Source organism: Anolis sagrei, chromosome 3, assembly GCF_037176765.1.
Source record: "Anolis sagrei isolate rAnoSag1 chromosome 3, rAnoSag1.mat, whole genome shotgun sequence".
Lineage (NCBI taxonomy): Eukaryota > Metazoa > Chordata > Lepidosauria > Squamata > Dactyloidae > Anolis > Anolis sagrei.
The window spans coordinates 187,268,380-187,281,733 of record NC_090023.1 but is presented as its reverse complement, the minus strand read 5'-3'; the positions used below and the strand labels follow the sequence as shown (position 1 = coordinate 187,281,733).

At 39.5% G+C, this 13,354-nt stretch overlaps 1 protein-coding gene across 1 annotated transcript in view; it reads left to right on the top strand.

Annotated features, from left to right (window-relative positions):
• The window catches only part of LOC132771080 (uncharacterized), a 41,934-nt gene that overhangs the window by 25,373 nt on the left and 3,207 nt on the right, over positions 1-13,354 (top strand). The window contains exons 5-9 of the mRNA XM_060768695.2: positions 3,871-3,931; positions 4,022-4,068; positions 4,396-4,471; positions 4,995-5,081; positions 11,004-11,861. Of these exons, the coding sequence (XP_060624678.2) occupies positions 3,871-3,931; positions 4,022-4,068; positions 4,396-4,471; positions 4,995-5,081; positions 11,004-11,861 (1,129 nt within the window). The remainder of the gene's footprint in view (positions 1-3,870; positions 3,932-4,021; positions 4,069-4,395; positions 4,472-4,994; positions 5,082-11,003; positions 11,862-13,354) is intronic.

Genomic DNA, 13,354 nt, shown 5'->3' with positions numbered 1-13,354 from the left:
CAATCCTTGGAATATTGTTTTGGGTCCTACCTCTTGTGGAAGATCTGAACTCACAGAGCATTCCATAAATTTACTTGAGTGCACTGGGGTGAATATATCTTATACATCACTGGAACCCAGTACTCACAGTAAGATTTTAAATATGGTGTTCATATTAGGCTTTGATGTGTTATTTATTTACAATATATGATATAAGGATTGTAGCTAGTATTTTCGGTTCTCAAAAATACCAAGGTTCGTAATCAGGAATCTTTCAAAAACTGTGTCTCCCAATTGCAGTTTTGTGTGTGTGTGTGTGTGTAATGTTCGTTTGTGGGATTAACGTAACTCAAAAACCACCGGACGAATTGACACAAAATTTGGACACTACACCCCTAACAGACTAACGAGTGACCATCACACATAAACCCCTCCCAAAAAAGTGGAATGATGATACAGCGCATACGCTAAAAGGGCAGCTCCCAGCATCCCCTAGCTCCAAATGCACTGCTTCCAAGCTGCAAGCTTGCTTCTCCTTGGATTTCTTTGAGAGCATCCCAATCTGTACATATTTCTTATTTCCTATTCCTGGACTGCAACTCCCAGCAATCCTCCAGATAGATAAGATCTATAGATTACATAGATAGTAGGTAGATAGATTAATCAGGATGATTGCTGGGAGTTACACCCAAGAATAGGTAGAGAAGGAAGAAAGGAGAGAAAGCAAAAGGGTGGGGAAGGAAGGAAATAATAATGACAATGATAACAACAACAACAACAACAATAATAACAACAACAACTTTATTTTATACCCCGCCTCCATCTCTCCTAAGGGACTCAGGGCAGCTTACAAAGGGACAAGCCCAGGGAAAATAAAGTTAAAAACATAACACAATAAGATAGCATCAAAACCAAATAAAAACATATCACAATCAAACATAACATCATAAAACAGTACCATACAGAACGATAAAAGTGCTGAGTTCAGAGGGCCCTGGGTTTGTGCAAATTCCTAGATAGAGCTAAGGGAAAGTGCAAAATTCAGAAGGCAGGGCTGGGAGGATAATGTTCATGGGCATTAAAATGTCAGGATTTTAGAGCGGAGGGGAAAGAGGTAGAGAAGGAAGGAAGGAAGGAAGGAAGGAAGGAAGGAAGAAGAAAGAAGAGAAAGGGGGAGGGAAGGTTGGCCACAGCAACACATCGTAAGTACAGCTAGTTTATACTGTATATAAATTTTGAAATGTTTCATTTCGAGTTAAATAATGGGAATATTGTATGAGGACTGAAATAGGATTTGCTTTTTAGAATAAGACATCCAACTGTACCTGTGCAAATGTCTTTTTTTGTCTATAAAGAGATTTCCTGAATTGTGGTTAACTGAAATGGATCTAAAATCAATCAATAGAATGGGTTTTGGGTTTTTTTGATAGGAGGTATCCCATGCCATTTGGTAAACCACTTTTCAAAGTTATGTCAATAGACCATACCAGACCAAACAGAATTATAAATATATGTATTTATCTTCCCTGGTTTTTCTTGTTTAAATAGCAAGGAAGTAGAGCACGGGAGGGGTGAGGATATTTCTCTCTTAGCCTGTTAAATGAAGATCTCCCTTCTTCCACCTCCAAAGTTTTTATTTCTCTAACCAGAACTTGCTTCCTCTGGTGCTTCCATTAATGCTAATGGTGACTTTCCTCCTAAGGAGGACAGTAGTTCAGAGTTCACAGTTTTAAATGGAATGTGACTTGAGCAAAAGAGAAATTTCCCTTCCCACATACCCTGGTTCCAAGTCTGTAAGGGGTGAGGTGTCTCACACAGCTGCTGTTTGAATAAGAAAGCAAACATGCATTTTGAAGACATGCCTACATGCATATAGTGTATCTATTGTATGTATTGTAACATGGCTGAAGTTTCTTAAGTTAATAGTCTGGCTGCTGATCTTTGAACCAGATGAAACTTCCGAGCGCTCTTTAAAGGCAGCCCCTTGTAGAGCACATTGCAGTTGTCCAATTGGGATGTAACTACGTTTCTCAAGTCACTCCTGACACGGAAAAAAACCCATGGTTGAGATTCTAATCTTGTTTTTTCTGACAATGGGGGAGGATGCTGTTCAAGAAATGCAAATGCAAAGCTACGAGGATGAGTCAAAAATTATTTTCAGCACTTTGATTATATTCAAACTTCTGTCGGTCACACTGTCTTATCATCACTTTCCATACGAGGTCACTGCCTCCCCAGTCACAGCTGTGCAGTTTTGAAAGTGTTATGTCGGTTTATTTGAAAGAAAAAATGGCCGCCTCCCTTGTGATTTGCACAAAAGAAGAACAGCATACAATGAAAAAGATTCAATCAACAGTGGTCATTACAGTGAGATACTTGCTGAATTGCCGAAGCCTAACATTCAGATAAAACATCGAGGACTGCTATCCAAGAGTGCTGTATGACAATACATGCCCGCACATTGCAAGCCATATTGTTGACATCTTCAGAAACTTCATGCTATAGCCAGCTCTGATAGTGAGAGCGAGAAGGAGGAGCTGTTGGAAGGGCCAGCCTTAGAGTTGGGAGTCCAGCAGTGCCCAGCAGCTTCATCAGCCAAGCTTGGAAAAAGAGCCTTTGGAGGAAGCTACCACTTCTTAGCCAGCAGAGCAAGAACATGCAAATGTATCTGGGCAGGCAGAAAAAGAATTAAGTGTTCAGGCTCTTTTAGACTTGTGAAGGGAAAAAGCTTGGGTTCGCAGATCCACCCAATTAGCTGCAAAATGAGCGATCAGTACTAGGCAGTACCTGAGAACTTAGCATAAAAGGTTCTCAGGAGTTTCATCGGGCAGCAATGTCGATGCCTGGAAATGTGGCCTTGAACTGTTGATGGTCCTAGAATTCATGAACTCTTGGAATTTGGATTTTGGATTGACCTTGGACTTGTTATCTGTGGGAATCAACTTTTGGATCTCTGAACGAACTGTCAGCTTATCTTGTGTTATTCTCTTCAATTTTGTGTCTCTTTGGCTGGATTCTTTGGTTTGAACTTGGACTGTTTGCTGTTTTGACTAGCTTCCTGGCTTCACGACACTTCATTTTGAAGCATACTCCCTATAGTCTTGATCTTGCCCCATTGGACTATCACCTGTTTCGACCCCTGAAATAAGCTCTACAGGGACCTTGCCTGATGAAGAGGTGGTACATTTGTGGTTCGCAGCTCAGCCTAAATTTTTAAAATAAGGGAATACAAAAACTGTTGCATTGAAAAGCAGGAAGATGATGTCAAAATTGATGCATTTGTCTTTCCTGAAAGTTGATTAAAATAAATTATACAGCCAGAGTGCGGATAATTTTTGACTCACCCACGTATTTCTTTGTTTCTTTGCATCACACCCTTTATGTTGAAAGAATTCCCATTCAAACAGTGCATTCACATTGTTCTCCAAATCCAAAGATGTCATACCACTTGCAAACACACCTGGATCAGCTGGAAGGAAAGCCGGACATCCGGTTGGACCTGCAAAACTATGGCCTCAGTCCAACTAAGATGTCCTCTCTGCTGTCAATTGTTAACAGCACAGTCAACAGTTAAGAGGAGAAGCATATTCAAGACTAAGCCCGGGCAGCTTTCTATCTATCCCCTCACCGAACAGATGGCAGATCCTGTTATCTTTAGCAGTGCCTTTTCACATCATTGTGGGGGCTTTGCAAGTGCAACCAGGGCCATACAGCCTGCTCCTGAATTCACAGTTCTCTCAAAGGGAACAACATGTTCAGAGTCAATGTTTCAGAGATATGTAATTGTACTAATTCTTACACAACAATATTTTTTAAAAGCTCTTCTTTTTATAATGTGCCATCAGTATGTTTGTAGTCATGTTATTTTTTTCCCTTTTGCTTTTTAAACAGAAAAACTCATTGGAGTACACTGTACTAATGGAATTAATAGGACAGGTTACCTTATATGTAGGCAAGTATCACAGCAAAAGTGAAATAATTATTTATGCTACAGTAGTATGTTCTGATTTAGTGACCAACGTGTGTCTGCACATTCCTTTAGATACCTAATTGATGTTGAAGGCTGGGTCCCAGAAACAGCAATTCAAGGTATTTGTATTCCTCTTGAGCAGAATCTAAGCTCCAGTATATACTACATAGCTCCTACCATGGCTGTGAGAATATTAAAAACTATAACTTTTACTTTTAAAAAATTAAAAACTATGTCAGATTTTTTTAAAAATGCTTTTACTTTGTAAAAATAAATTATTTTCCTGTTTTAATATTACTTTATTTACTTTTGATTTTAAATATCCTTGAGCACTATTTTTGTCAGAAATGCTAGATATAAATGTATTAAAATAATCAAAGGAAGAAATTCTTCATTTTTTCACAAAGCCACCTTCCATACTTATAACATTCTCATTATCTATTTAGCTTTTGGAGAGGCTCGTGGCCACCATATGGATGGTAAAATATATCTTGCAGACCTCAGAACTCAGCCAATGAGAAGGTAAGTCAAGATCTATGTATGCTCATTGTTAAATGCATTCCAGTACAGGTTTTATACCCAGAGTGAGGAAACTTTGGCCCTCCAGATGTTTTAGACTTTAACTTCCAGAGACCCAGCAGTTTGCCAATGGTAAAATATTGTAGTCCAAAATGTCTGAAGAGTCAAAGATTCTCCAGTCCTCTTCAGTCTTTCTTTCACAATTAGCATGTGACAGGTATATCAAATAATGCAGTCTTTGCTTTGCTTGAATTTGGAAAGCACACCAAGCATATTTTCTCATAAACTGATATGTAATTGACAAGCTTTAATAGAGATGATTATTGTGTCTTAGCGTGTTGATTGAGCACTGTTGTTCTGGAAGTGTTTTGACACACATTCATATATAAAGTCTGACATTAGCCCATAAATACAGATGGGAACCTTTTTGTTTCTTTATTGGAATTAGACCAATCATATTAATGTGTCTTTTTACTAATAGCTACTTTAGCAAATGGCATTATGTCGTTTCTCTGAATTTTTTCAGCAATCTGGGAATGAACGTGTGGGATGCTGATGAAGATATAGTGCCACCACCAAATGATATGGATGGTCATATTGAAGAATATCCTAGGTACCTTTCAGAAATTTACTTGCACTAAACTGAAAATAGTAAGAGGAAAAATATGTATTAAAATAATAATTGTTGTTGTTATTATTTATTTATTTATTAAGTAAAGGTAAAGGTTTCTCCTGACATTAAGTCTAGTTGTGTCCGACTCTGGAGGATGGTGCTCATCTCCATTTCTAAGCCGAAGAGCTAGCTTAGTTGTCCGTAGGCACCTCCAAGGTCATGTGGCCATCATGACTGCACAGAGTGCCATTACCTTCCTGCAAAAGTGGTACCTATTGATCTACTTACACTTGAATGTTTTTGAACTGCTAGGTTGACAGAAGCTGGGCCTAACAGTGGAAGCTCACCCTGCACCCTGGATTCAAACTGCCAGCCTTTCGGTCAGCAAGTTCAGCAGCTCAGCTGTTTAACCCACAGTGCTACCAGAGTTTATTATTAATAACTTTATTTACACCTCACTTTTCTCTCCGTGGGGACTCACTGTGGCTAACAATCCACACTAGACAAGTTTAAAAAGTGCAATACAAAAGTTAAAAAAAACAAATAGTAACAGTGTGTTAAAAACAGAATTAGAATACAATGAATACACAAAAATGGCTTTTAAAATTCAATCCCCTCCCCAACCTCCCCAAAGCCTGCCCTTTCTCCTTCCCCAAATGCCTGTTGACAGAAGGTCTTGATCTGCTTGCAGAAGGCTTTCTATAGTTATAAAACTCTTTCCAGCGACTGCTTTTAAGGCATAACTTAATCAGAATTGTGTTCAGATCCGAGAGTAAAGAGCACTAATAGAACTGCTTCTGTCATCTGAATTAGGATGGGATGACTTCTTCCAGCCATTGCAGCTCCCATTAAACACCCAATGCAGCCCGAAACAAACTGTGGTAAGGTGGAGGTTTTAGGTTAGCACCAGTACTGCAGAATGGGAAGGAAAGGTTGACTGGATTTATGCAGGAATAGAAACCATACAGCACTCCAGATATTTCTGAGCTCTGGTTTTCCTGCAGTCTGAGTCAGCATTGCCAGTGTTGAAGAATGCTTGGAATCTCAGTCAATTAGATTTCCTGCCTTGGTTTTATGTCTTTGCAATAAAATCCTAGAAGTACATATTATTTCCACCCAAGAGCTTATAAAATTGTTTTTAAAAAGGCATTACCATTCCCGTTCTACCCAATTAGTTACCATTATAGTTATTTTATTAGAAAATTTCCTATGATTCAGCTGTACACTTGAATGAACCTACTCCTCCACCATTTACTGGGATCACTCCCCCAACAGTAAAAGTTATTGTAAGAAGATAAATGTTATTCTTTGTTAAATTGCCATCATAATTTAATGGATCAATACTTTTACTACCATGGAATTGAATAAATTATAGATAACTACAGACTCCCAAGATTGGGCAGTCCCCAGGTTATGAACAAGATACGTTCTGTAGATTTGTTCTGAAGCTGAATTTGTATGTAAGTTGAAACGTTCCCCACCACCACCACCACCACCACCTGATATAGAAGCTTAAGGATGCAATGCCAAAAAAACACCCTTTGGTGTGGGTAAGAGAGCTTCAAGGTCTCTGATTCTGAATAAGGAAGGAGAGAGGAGGGGATGAAGTCCACAGAATGGCAGCAGCCAGCTGGGATACACACATGCACACACAGTAGTTCAAGTGTAATGCAATCACTTTTGAAAATATCAATAAATTTGATCCCATCTGCTTTTTAAACACCTGCACAGAAGAGACATATTCAGTATCTTTCAGCAAAGATATGGCAAAGAGATGACCCTTTGCCATCCCCTTTGATCTCAATGAGGGTCGTCCTAGTCTTATTATTTTATTTCTTTATTTACTGCATTTGAATACTGCCTTTCTCAGCCAGAGGCAACTCAAGGCGGTTCACAGTCAGCAGTGATTAGATGCCGTAACAAATATCAAAATACAGTTAAAACAGTTATAAAAACAAATCGACATTTAAAATGTAATATAAAAAGCAAATACATCTGTAAAAACAAGATGTAAAAACAAAAACGGCGTCTCCTTACTAAAATCATTGTCCAGTTGCATCGTCAGTCATTTCATATATTCATTTACGTCTAGATATGCTCCAGTAGCAAAAGCTTGCTTGAAAAGCCAGGTCTTAACCATTTTACAGAATGTTAGAAGGGAGGGAATTGATCTTACATCCCTGGGAAGGGCGTTCCATAGCCAAGGGGCCACCACTGAGAAGGCCCTGTTTCTCATCCCCACCAAACACATCTGCGAGGAAGGCGGGATCGAGAGCAGGACCTCCCCAAACAATCTTAAAGTCCTAGATGGTTCATAAGGAGAGATACCTTCAGATAGGTAAGCTGGACTGGAACCGTTTCTTTCTTCAACCAACGATATATCAGTTGCTTATGCAGAATAGAGTTTGCAAATGGCCATTTTTTCACTCACTAATATCCATGCTGCTTTAACTTTTTGCTTAGGCAGGCCTGCTAGTTTCTAGCAATCATCAGAGGTTTTCCTCACTATGTAACACAGGTTTGGTCCTGGGTTATAAATGTCATTTCATAATCTGTTTTATCATAAAAACATGGAAAAAGTTTATTAAACTGCAAAAATGTTGCTTTGGCAGGATATCCTGTAGCACATTTTGCTATAGTTTTTCAATGAATATATCAGGTTCTCAACCAATTCAACATGGTTTGTGGCAGCCACAAAAACAAAGTTTCTGGAGTACAGTGTTCTCTCGCTACTTCGCTGTTTGCTTTTAGCGGACTCGCTGTTTTGTGGGGTTTTGAAAATATGAATAAAAATATTAAATATTTGCATCCAGTGGAGGCCAGGGAGGCCAGGGACCCCAGAACTGCAGCGGCCTGAGGCATGGTGGGGAAGGCCTGCCTCCCTGGCCTCCACAGACCCCGGAAGTGTGGCAGCCTTAAGTGCGGCGGGGAAAGCCTGCCTCCCTGGCCTACTGCTGCCTGGATGGCTCCGGAGGCTCTTCGGAGGCCAGGGAGGCAGGCAGGCACCCTTGGGATGTACCGGGAGGGTGGGCAAGGAAGTGCGAGTAAGACTCCGGTCTGAGTCCCTCTGCAGAGGTAGAGAAGATCAGGATATAAAAGTTTTAAATAAATAAATAATGGAATAAAATTATATATTATTTATACATTATATTTTATATATTTATACATTATTTATACATTATATATTTTATATATATAATGTATAAATATTAAAATTAATATGGCATCCCTACTTCGTGGCTTTTCACTTATTTTGGGTGGTCCTGGAATGGATCCTCCGTGATAAGTGAAGGAACACTATATAACATCTACTTTCAAAGTAGGTACCACACAATTAAATAGAAAATAACACTTTCAAACTAGGAACATTTTTTTTCAATTTTTTTTACATAGTGTTATGAAAGGGCAAGGAAGCATGGAACATTTCTGAATATGTAGTATAATTATCCTTGTCTACCAAGTTACTCTCTTTCCATCTCCACAGAGGAAAGTTCCAGACAACAGTAAAGTCTGCTTCGACCATGGTTTAAAAAACCTGGGTCGGAGTGGACTGTAGTCCACACACTGCCAAAGATGCCCAAGCTGTCTGCGGGCATCGTCTACATGTTCTCCTGATACCTACTGGGAGAACAGGGAGACAGCCCCCCCCCCTTCCCCCCAAAGCCCATCTTATAAATAAAAGAACTTGCCCAGCCTCCATTAATGTGCTGGAGCTCTCCTGGTGAGTAAGAATGATGTGCCAAGAGAAGCAGGGGCAGGAGCGATATTCCTTCCCCCACTTTCTCCCGGCCCATCATTCCTACGTGCCAGGAGAGCTCTTGCACCACGCTAATAAAGTCTGAGTAAGTTATTTTATTTTTAAAAATGGTTTGGGGGAGGGGGGTTAGAGACCTCTTGCATTTCCCAGGTCTGATTCAGCCCGGAAAATGCTAGACAGCTGTGCGACGGCCCCTTCAGAAGTCCCAAGACTTCTGATTGGCCAGTCCAGACAGCGGCCATGGTGGGTTGGCCCTGCATCTTCCAAGAAGGCGCAGAAGAAATCCTCTAACAAATTAATTCGCTATTAAGCAGGGTTTTCCTGCTTTGTGGCAAATGAATTCGTTGTTCTGTGGGATATCATTTGGATGCCCTACTTTAAAATGCAGGAGCTCTCACTTTTACAGGGCTGTCTGGATGCACCCAGAGTCATTCTGTGAAGGCAGCAAGTGCTTCAGCTGAGACTCTCATTCAGTATTTATAAGGAAGTGATCTCTATTTTCCAGTTTTGACCAACATTACAGACTGGATGCAAGGGCAAAAACCAATCTACTTTTTGGAGAGGTGGCTCTTTCCTTTGTTCTGGTTCAACATAGACCCCTCTCCAGTTAATTATTTTAGTCATCTACCCTATTCTGTGACTCAGAGATCATGAAGAAACAGAACAGATGGGTTACAAGTAACTGTAGCTCTTTGAATAGTAATCTGTGAATTCAACACATCTTCCTCCCTTGCTTTGCATTTCCATCCTGGTGTTTTGTGGCAGATTCAGAACTGGAGGAGAATGCTGAGATGCACTACCATATACATAGTGGATTATGGATAGCCCTTCTTAAAGCCACTCGGTTCTGGAATAATCTGGTCTAAAGTTCCAGCTCTAAATAAGTCAAGAGCTAGTTGTGTGGCCTAAGAAGAATACTGTTATAGGCAAGTTACCTCTGAGCTCTGTTCTATCCCAGGATTACTTCAGAATTTCATTAGTATGGGTTTGTTCTACTGTAAATGATGAGATTATGTTCACTAAGGAGAGTTTAGTTTCAAAGATATTGTTGCACTCCAGGACAGGAAAAGCCCTTTGACTTTATACACCACACCGTTGGATGGAAAACAATCCTTTTATTGAAGATAATTCAAAAGCAATAAAATAAAAAAGCAGTTTAAAGAAATAGGTAAATCCAATTAGGTAGGAAGATAAGCAGGAGCAAAGTAGTTCAGGGTAAAAGTCCAGCAAAGTCCATAAAAACAAAGTCAAAACTTATTTATTGGTTTATTTATTTATTATTTAGTACATTTCTATACCGCCCCCTCAGCCTTCCGGCGACTCGAGGCGGTTTACAAAGCAAGAGTTCAGTGCCACCAAGGACACAATTACAATATACAATATAAAAACATCAGTAACTATAAAATCAAATATTATAATAAAACATACTTCCCAAATAAAATGCAAGAAATCAGGAAACATGAATCCAAGGCATGAATATAAAAGCATAGAATCCAAGAATCAAAACCATGAAACAAAGGCACTTAAAACATGAATTTTCCAAGCAAAACTTCTATGAAACAAGGATGAGATCTTGACTTGATTCAAAACAATGCTTCATCTGACTACATATCCTATACTTGGGACTTTTATCTCCTCATTAGCTATGTCTCTAGCATTCAGAAATTGGTTTCACTTTAGCTAAGAATTTCTTATCTTTTGCTCTCGAAGCCTGGCAGAACGCCAAAGCCACTGTTCGGCTCTCCTGTTCTGATTGATCTCCTCCTGTCTATCTATTTGCTCATTAATTTCTGCAGCTGGGCCAGGTGCCGAGCTGTTTTCATGTTCCTTTTCATGGGAACTCTCTGGTAACAATTCAGAAAGCACACCATCATCCCCACACCCCTCAGGGACATTCTCATGGGAAACTACACTTTGAACAGGGATCTCCTGGTCATTCTCTGCAGCAATATCACTGACCTCATTTTGAAACTCACCTTGCAACTCATTGACATCACTTCCCACATCCAAAGCACCCTGATTCTGAAACACAATCACAGGCTGAGCTCCAAAAGATATGTATATAATTGTCACTTTTGCTTCTTATGTTTTATTTTAGTCTCCTAACTTTGACACTAATTTTTCTTGAAATAAAAAAAAACATTTTTTTTTCATTTTTCTAATAGACCTGCAAAGAGATCAAGAGTTTACGATGATGGCCACAGTGACTTACCAGAACAGATACGATTGAGGGAATTTGATTTTATTAATAAAGGGCCCGGACAAAGGCGAAAGCCATACTATGATCAACAGTTTCAAGATGACCCAGAGCCTCAAGTAGAAATGAGACAAAGACGTTTTGTAGACCACCAATTTTATGATGATTACCAAGAGGAAATGCAAAGGAATGATTCAGACTTTGGCACTAGGGGATCAGGGCAGAGGCTCAGACCTTGCCGTGACCCTCACCTTTGCGATGACTTTCCAGTAAGTGCTCCACCAGAAGATATTAATATGGGCCGTGGAGAGAGACAAAGACATTGTTCTGAGAACCCTCCTTCCAGTGATACACTCATGGATTCACAGTACAATAGGGGCCATGGACAAAGACCAAGACCATTGTATGACACCCAGTCTAATGATGAATATCAGTCACATAAGCAGTTTAAAAATCCAGCATTCCTCAACAACAGACCTGACCATGACCAAAGAATGAGACCATATCATGACTGTTTCCCTCACGAAGATATACAAACGCCAATGGGAGACTTTGAGTTTGTAAGAAGGGGCCGTAGACAACAAATAATACCGATCCTTGATTACCAGCATTGCAGTGAATTACAAAGAGAGTTGCTAGCAGAAGATTTTGATGACAGAAATTCCGGATCAAGATGCAGACCTTTTCACAACTCCCAGGCTTGTGATGACTACAATGAACAAGTGCAATTTAATGATTCTGTAGACAGGGAGACTGAACAAAGGAGGAGGCCTTTTGGTGGTCATTCGCCTCATAATAACATGCCATATGAAAGATATCCAGAAAGGTGAGAAGAATGATCATATTATCTCAGACTTATCATGGTCAATCACCTGTCTTTGACAATGGTTTTTATTATTTATTTATTTACGACATTTATATGCTGCTCTTCTCACCCAGAAGGGGACTTAGACTGGCTTACAAGATATACACACACACACACACACACACACACACACACAACATATTATGTTATTAGCAAAGTACAATATTAGTATTAAATATTACTATATTGTACGATACCATTATTGTTAGAATCACAGACACCTTAAAGGGCCAGACTCAAAAGTGACTTCAATCAGGGGATCCAACTGAGTCGTGGGGGGATCTAAGTCTTGACAATTATATTGTAATATTATTAGTAATGAAACTAATTAAATAATTAAACAAGATAACTAAATAATAACATTATTTTTTTTTGTCGTGTCAGGGCAACCAGTCAATTGTATAACAGTTCTAACAGAACAAAACAAACAAAAAGACAAAATACAAAATTTGCAAGCTTGGCAGTTGATTAAATGTCCTTTGACCAGTAACTGGCCACTTGGAGTGCCTCTGGTGTTGCTGCAAGGAGGTCCTCCATTGTGCATGTGGCAGGGCTCAGGGTGCATTGCAGCAGGTGGTCTGTAGTTTGCTCTTCTCCAAATCGCATGACGTGGATTCCACTTTGTAGCCCCATTTCTGAAGGTTGGCTCTGCATTTCGTGGTGCCAGAGCACAGTCTGTTCAGCGCCTTCCAAATTGCCCAGTCTTCTGTGTGCCCAGGGGGGAGTCTCTCATTTGGTATCTGCAATTGGTTGAGGTTCTGGGTTTGAGCCTGCCACTTTTGGACTCTCGCTTGCTGAGGTGTTCCAGCGAGTGACTCTGTAGATCTTAGAAAACTATTTCTAGATTTAAGTCGTTGACGTGCTGGCTGAAACATAAACAGGGGATGATAACATGATGTAATTAGAAATATTTAATTCGCTTTGATTTTCTGATGGATTTTTGTTGTCTGATATACAGAAACTTCCTGATATAGTGGGTACAACTTTTTTGATAGTCCTGTCTGCCGTGATATTTTGGTAATATTAGATATCAGATATTTATGGATGTAAAACAGTAAGATTATGAATCACTGAATCATGGTGATGATAAACAAATTAGTAACATAATTGTTGTTAACTATCAATGATGCTGGAATGTCAAACTTGAAACTTCATCATCTTGGCACTAAATATGTTAAAAAATACCATATTTACTTGAGTCTAATGCGCTATTCAGTCTAATGCGCACCTCAGTTTTCAAAAACCCTGAAACAAAAACAAAAAAAGGATTTGCTGCTGAATGTAATACGCAGCAGCAAAAAGTGGACTCTTTGTAATCCAGAACACCAAAGCTTCCAGCAATGGAAAAGAAAACTTTGAAATGCATCTATGCTGTAAAAAGAATCCACTTTAATTGCCTTAGTTCAATGCTATGGGATCATGGAGGGTATTTCTTGAATTGCTACATGTATGTA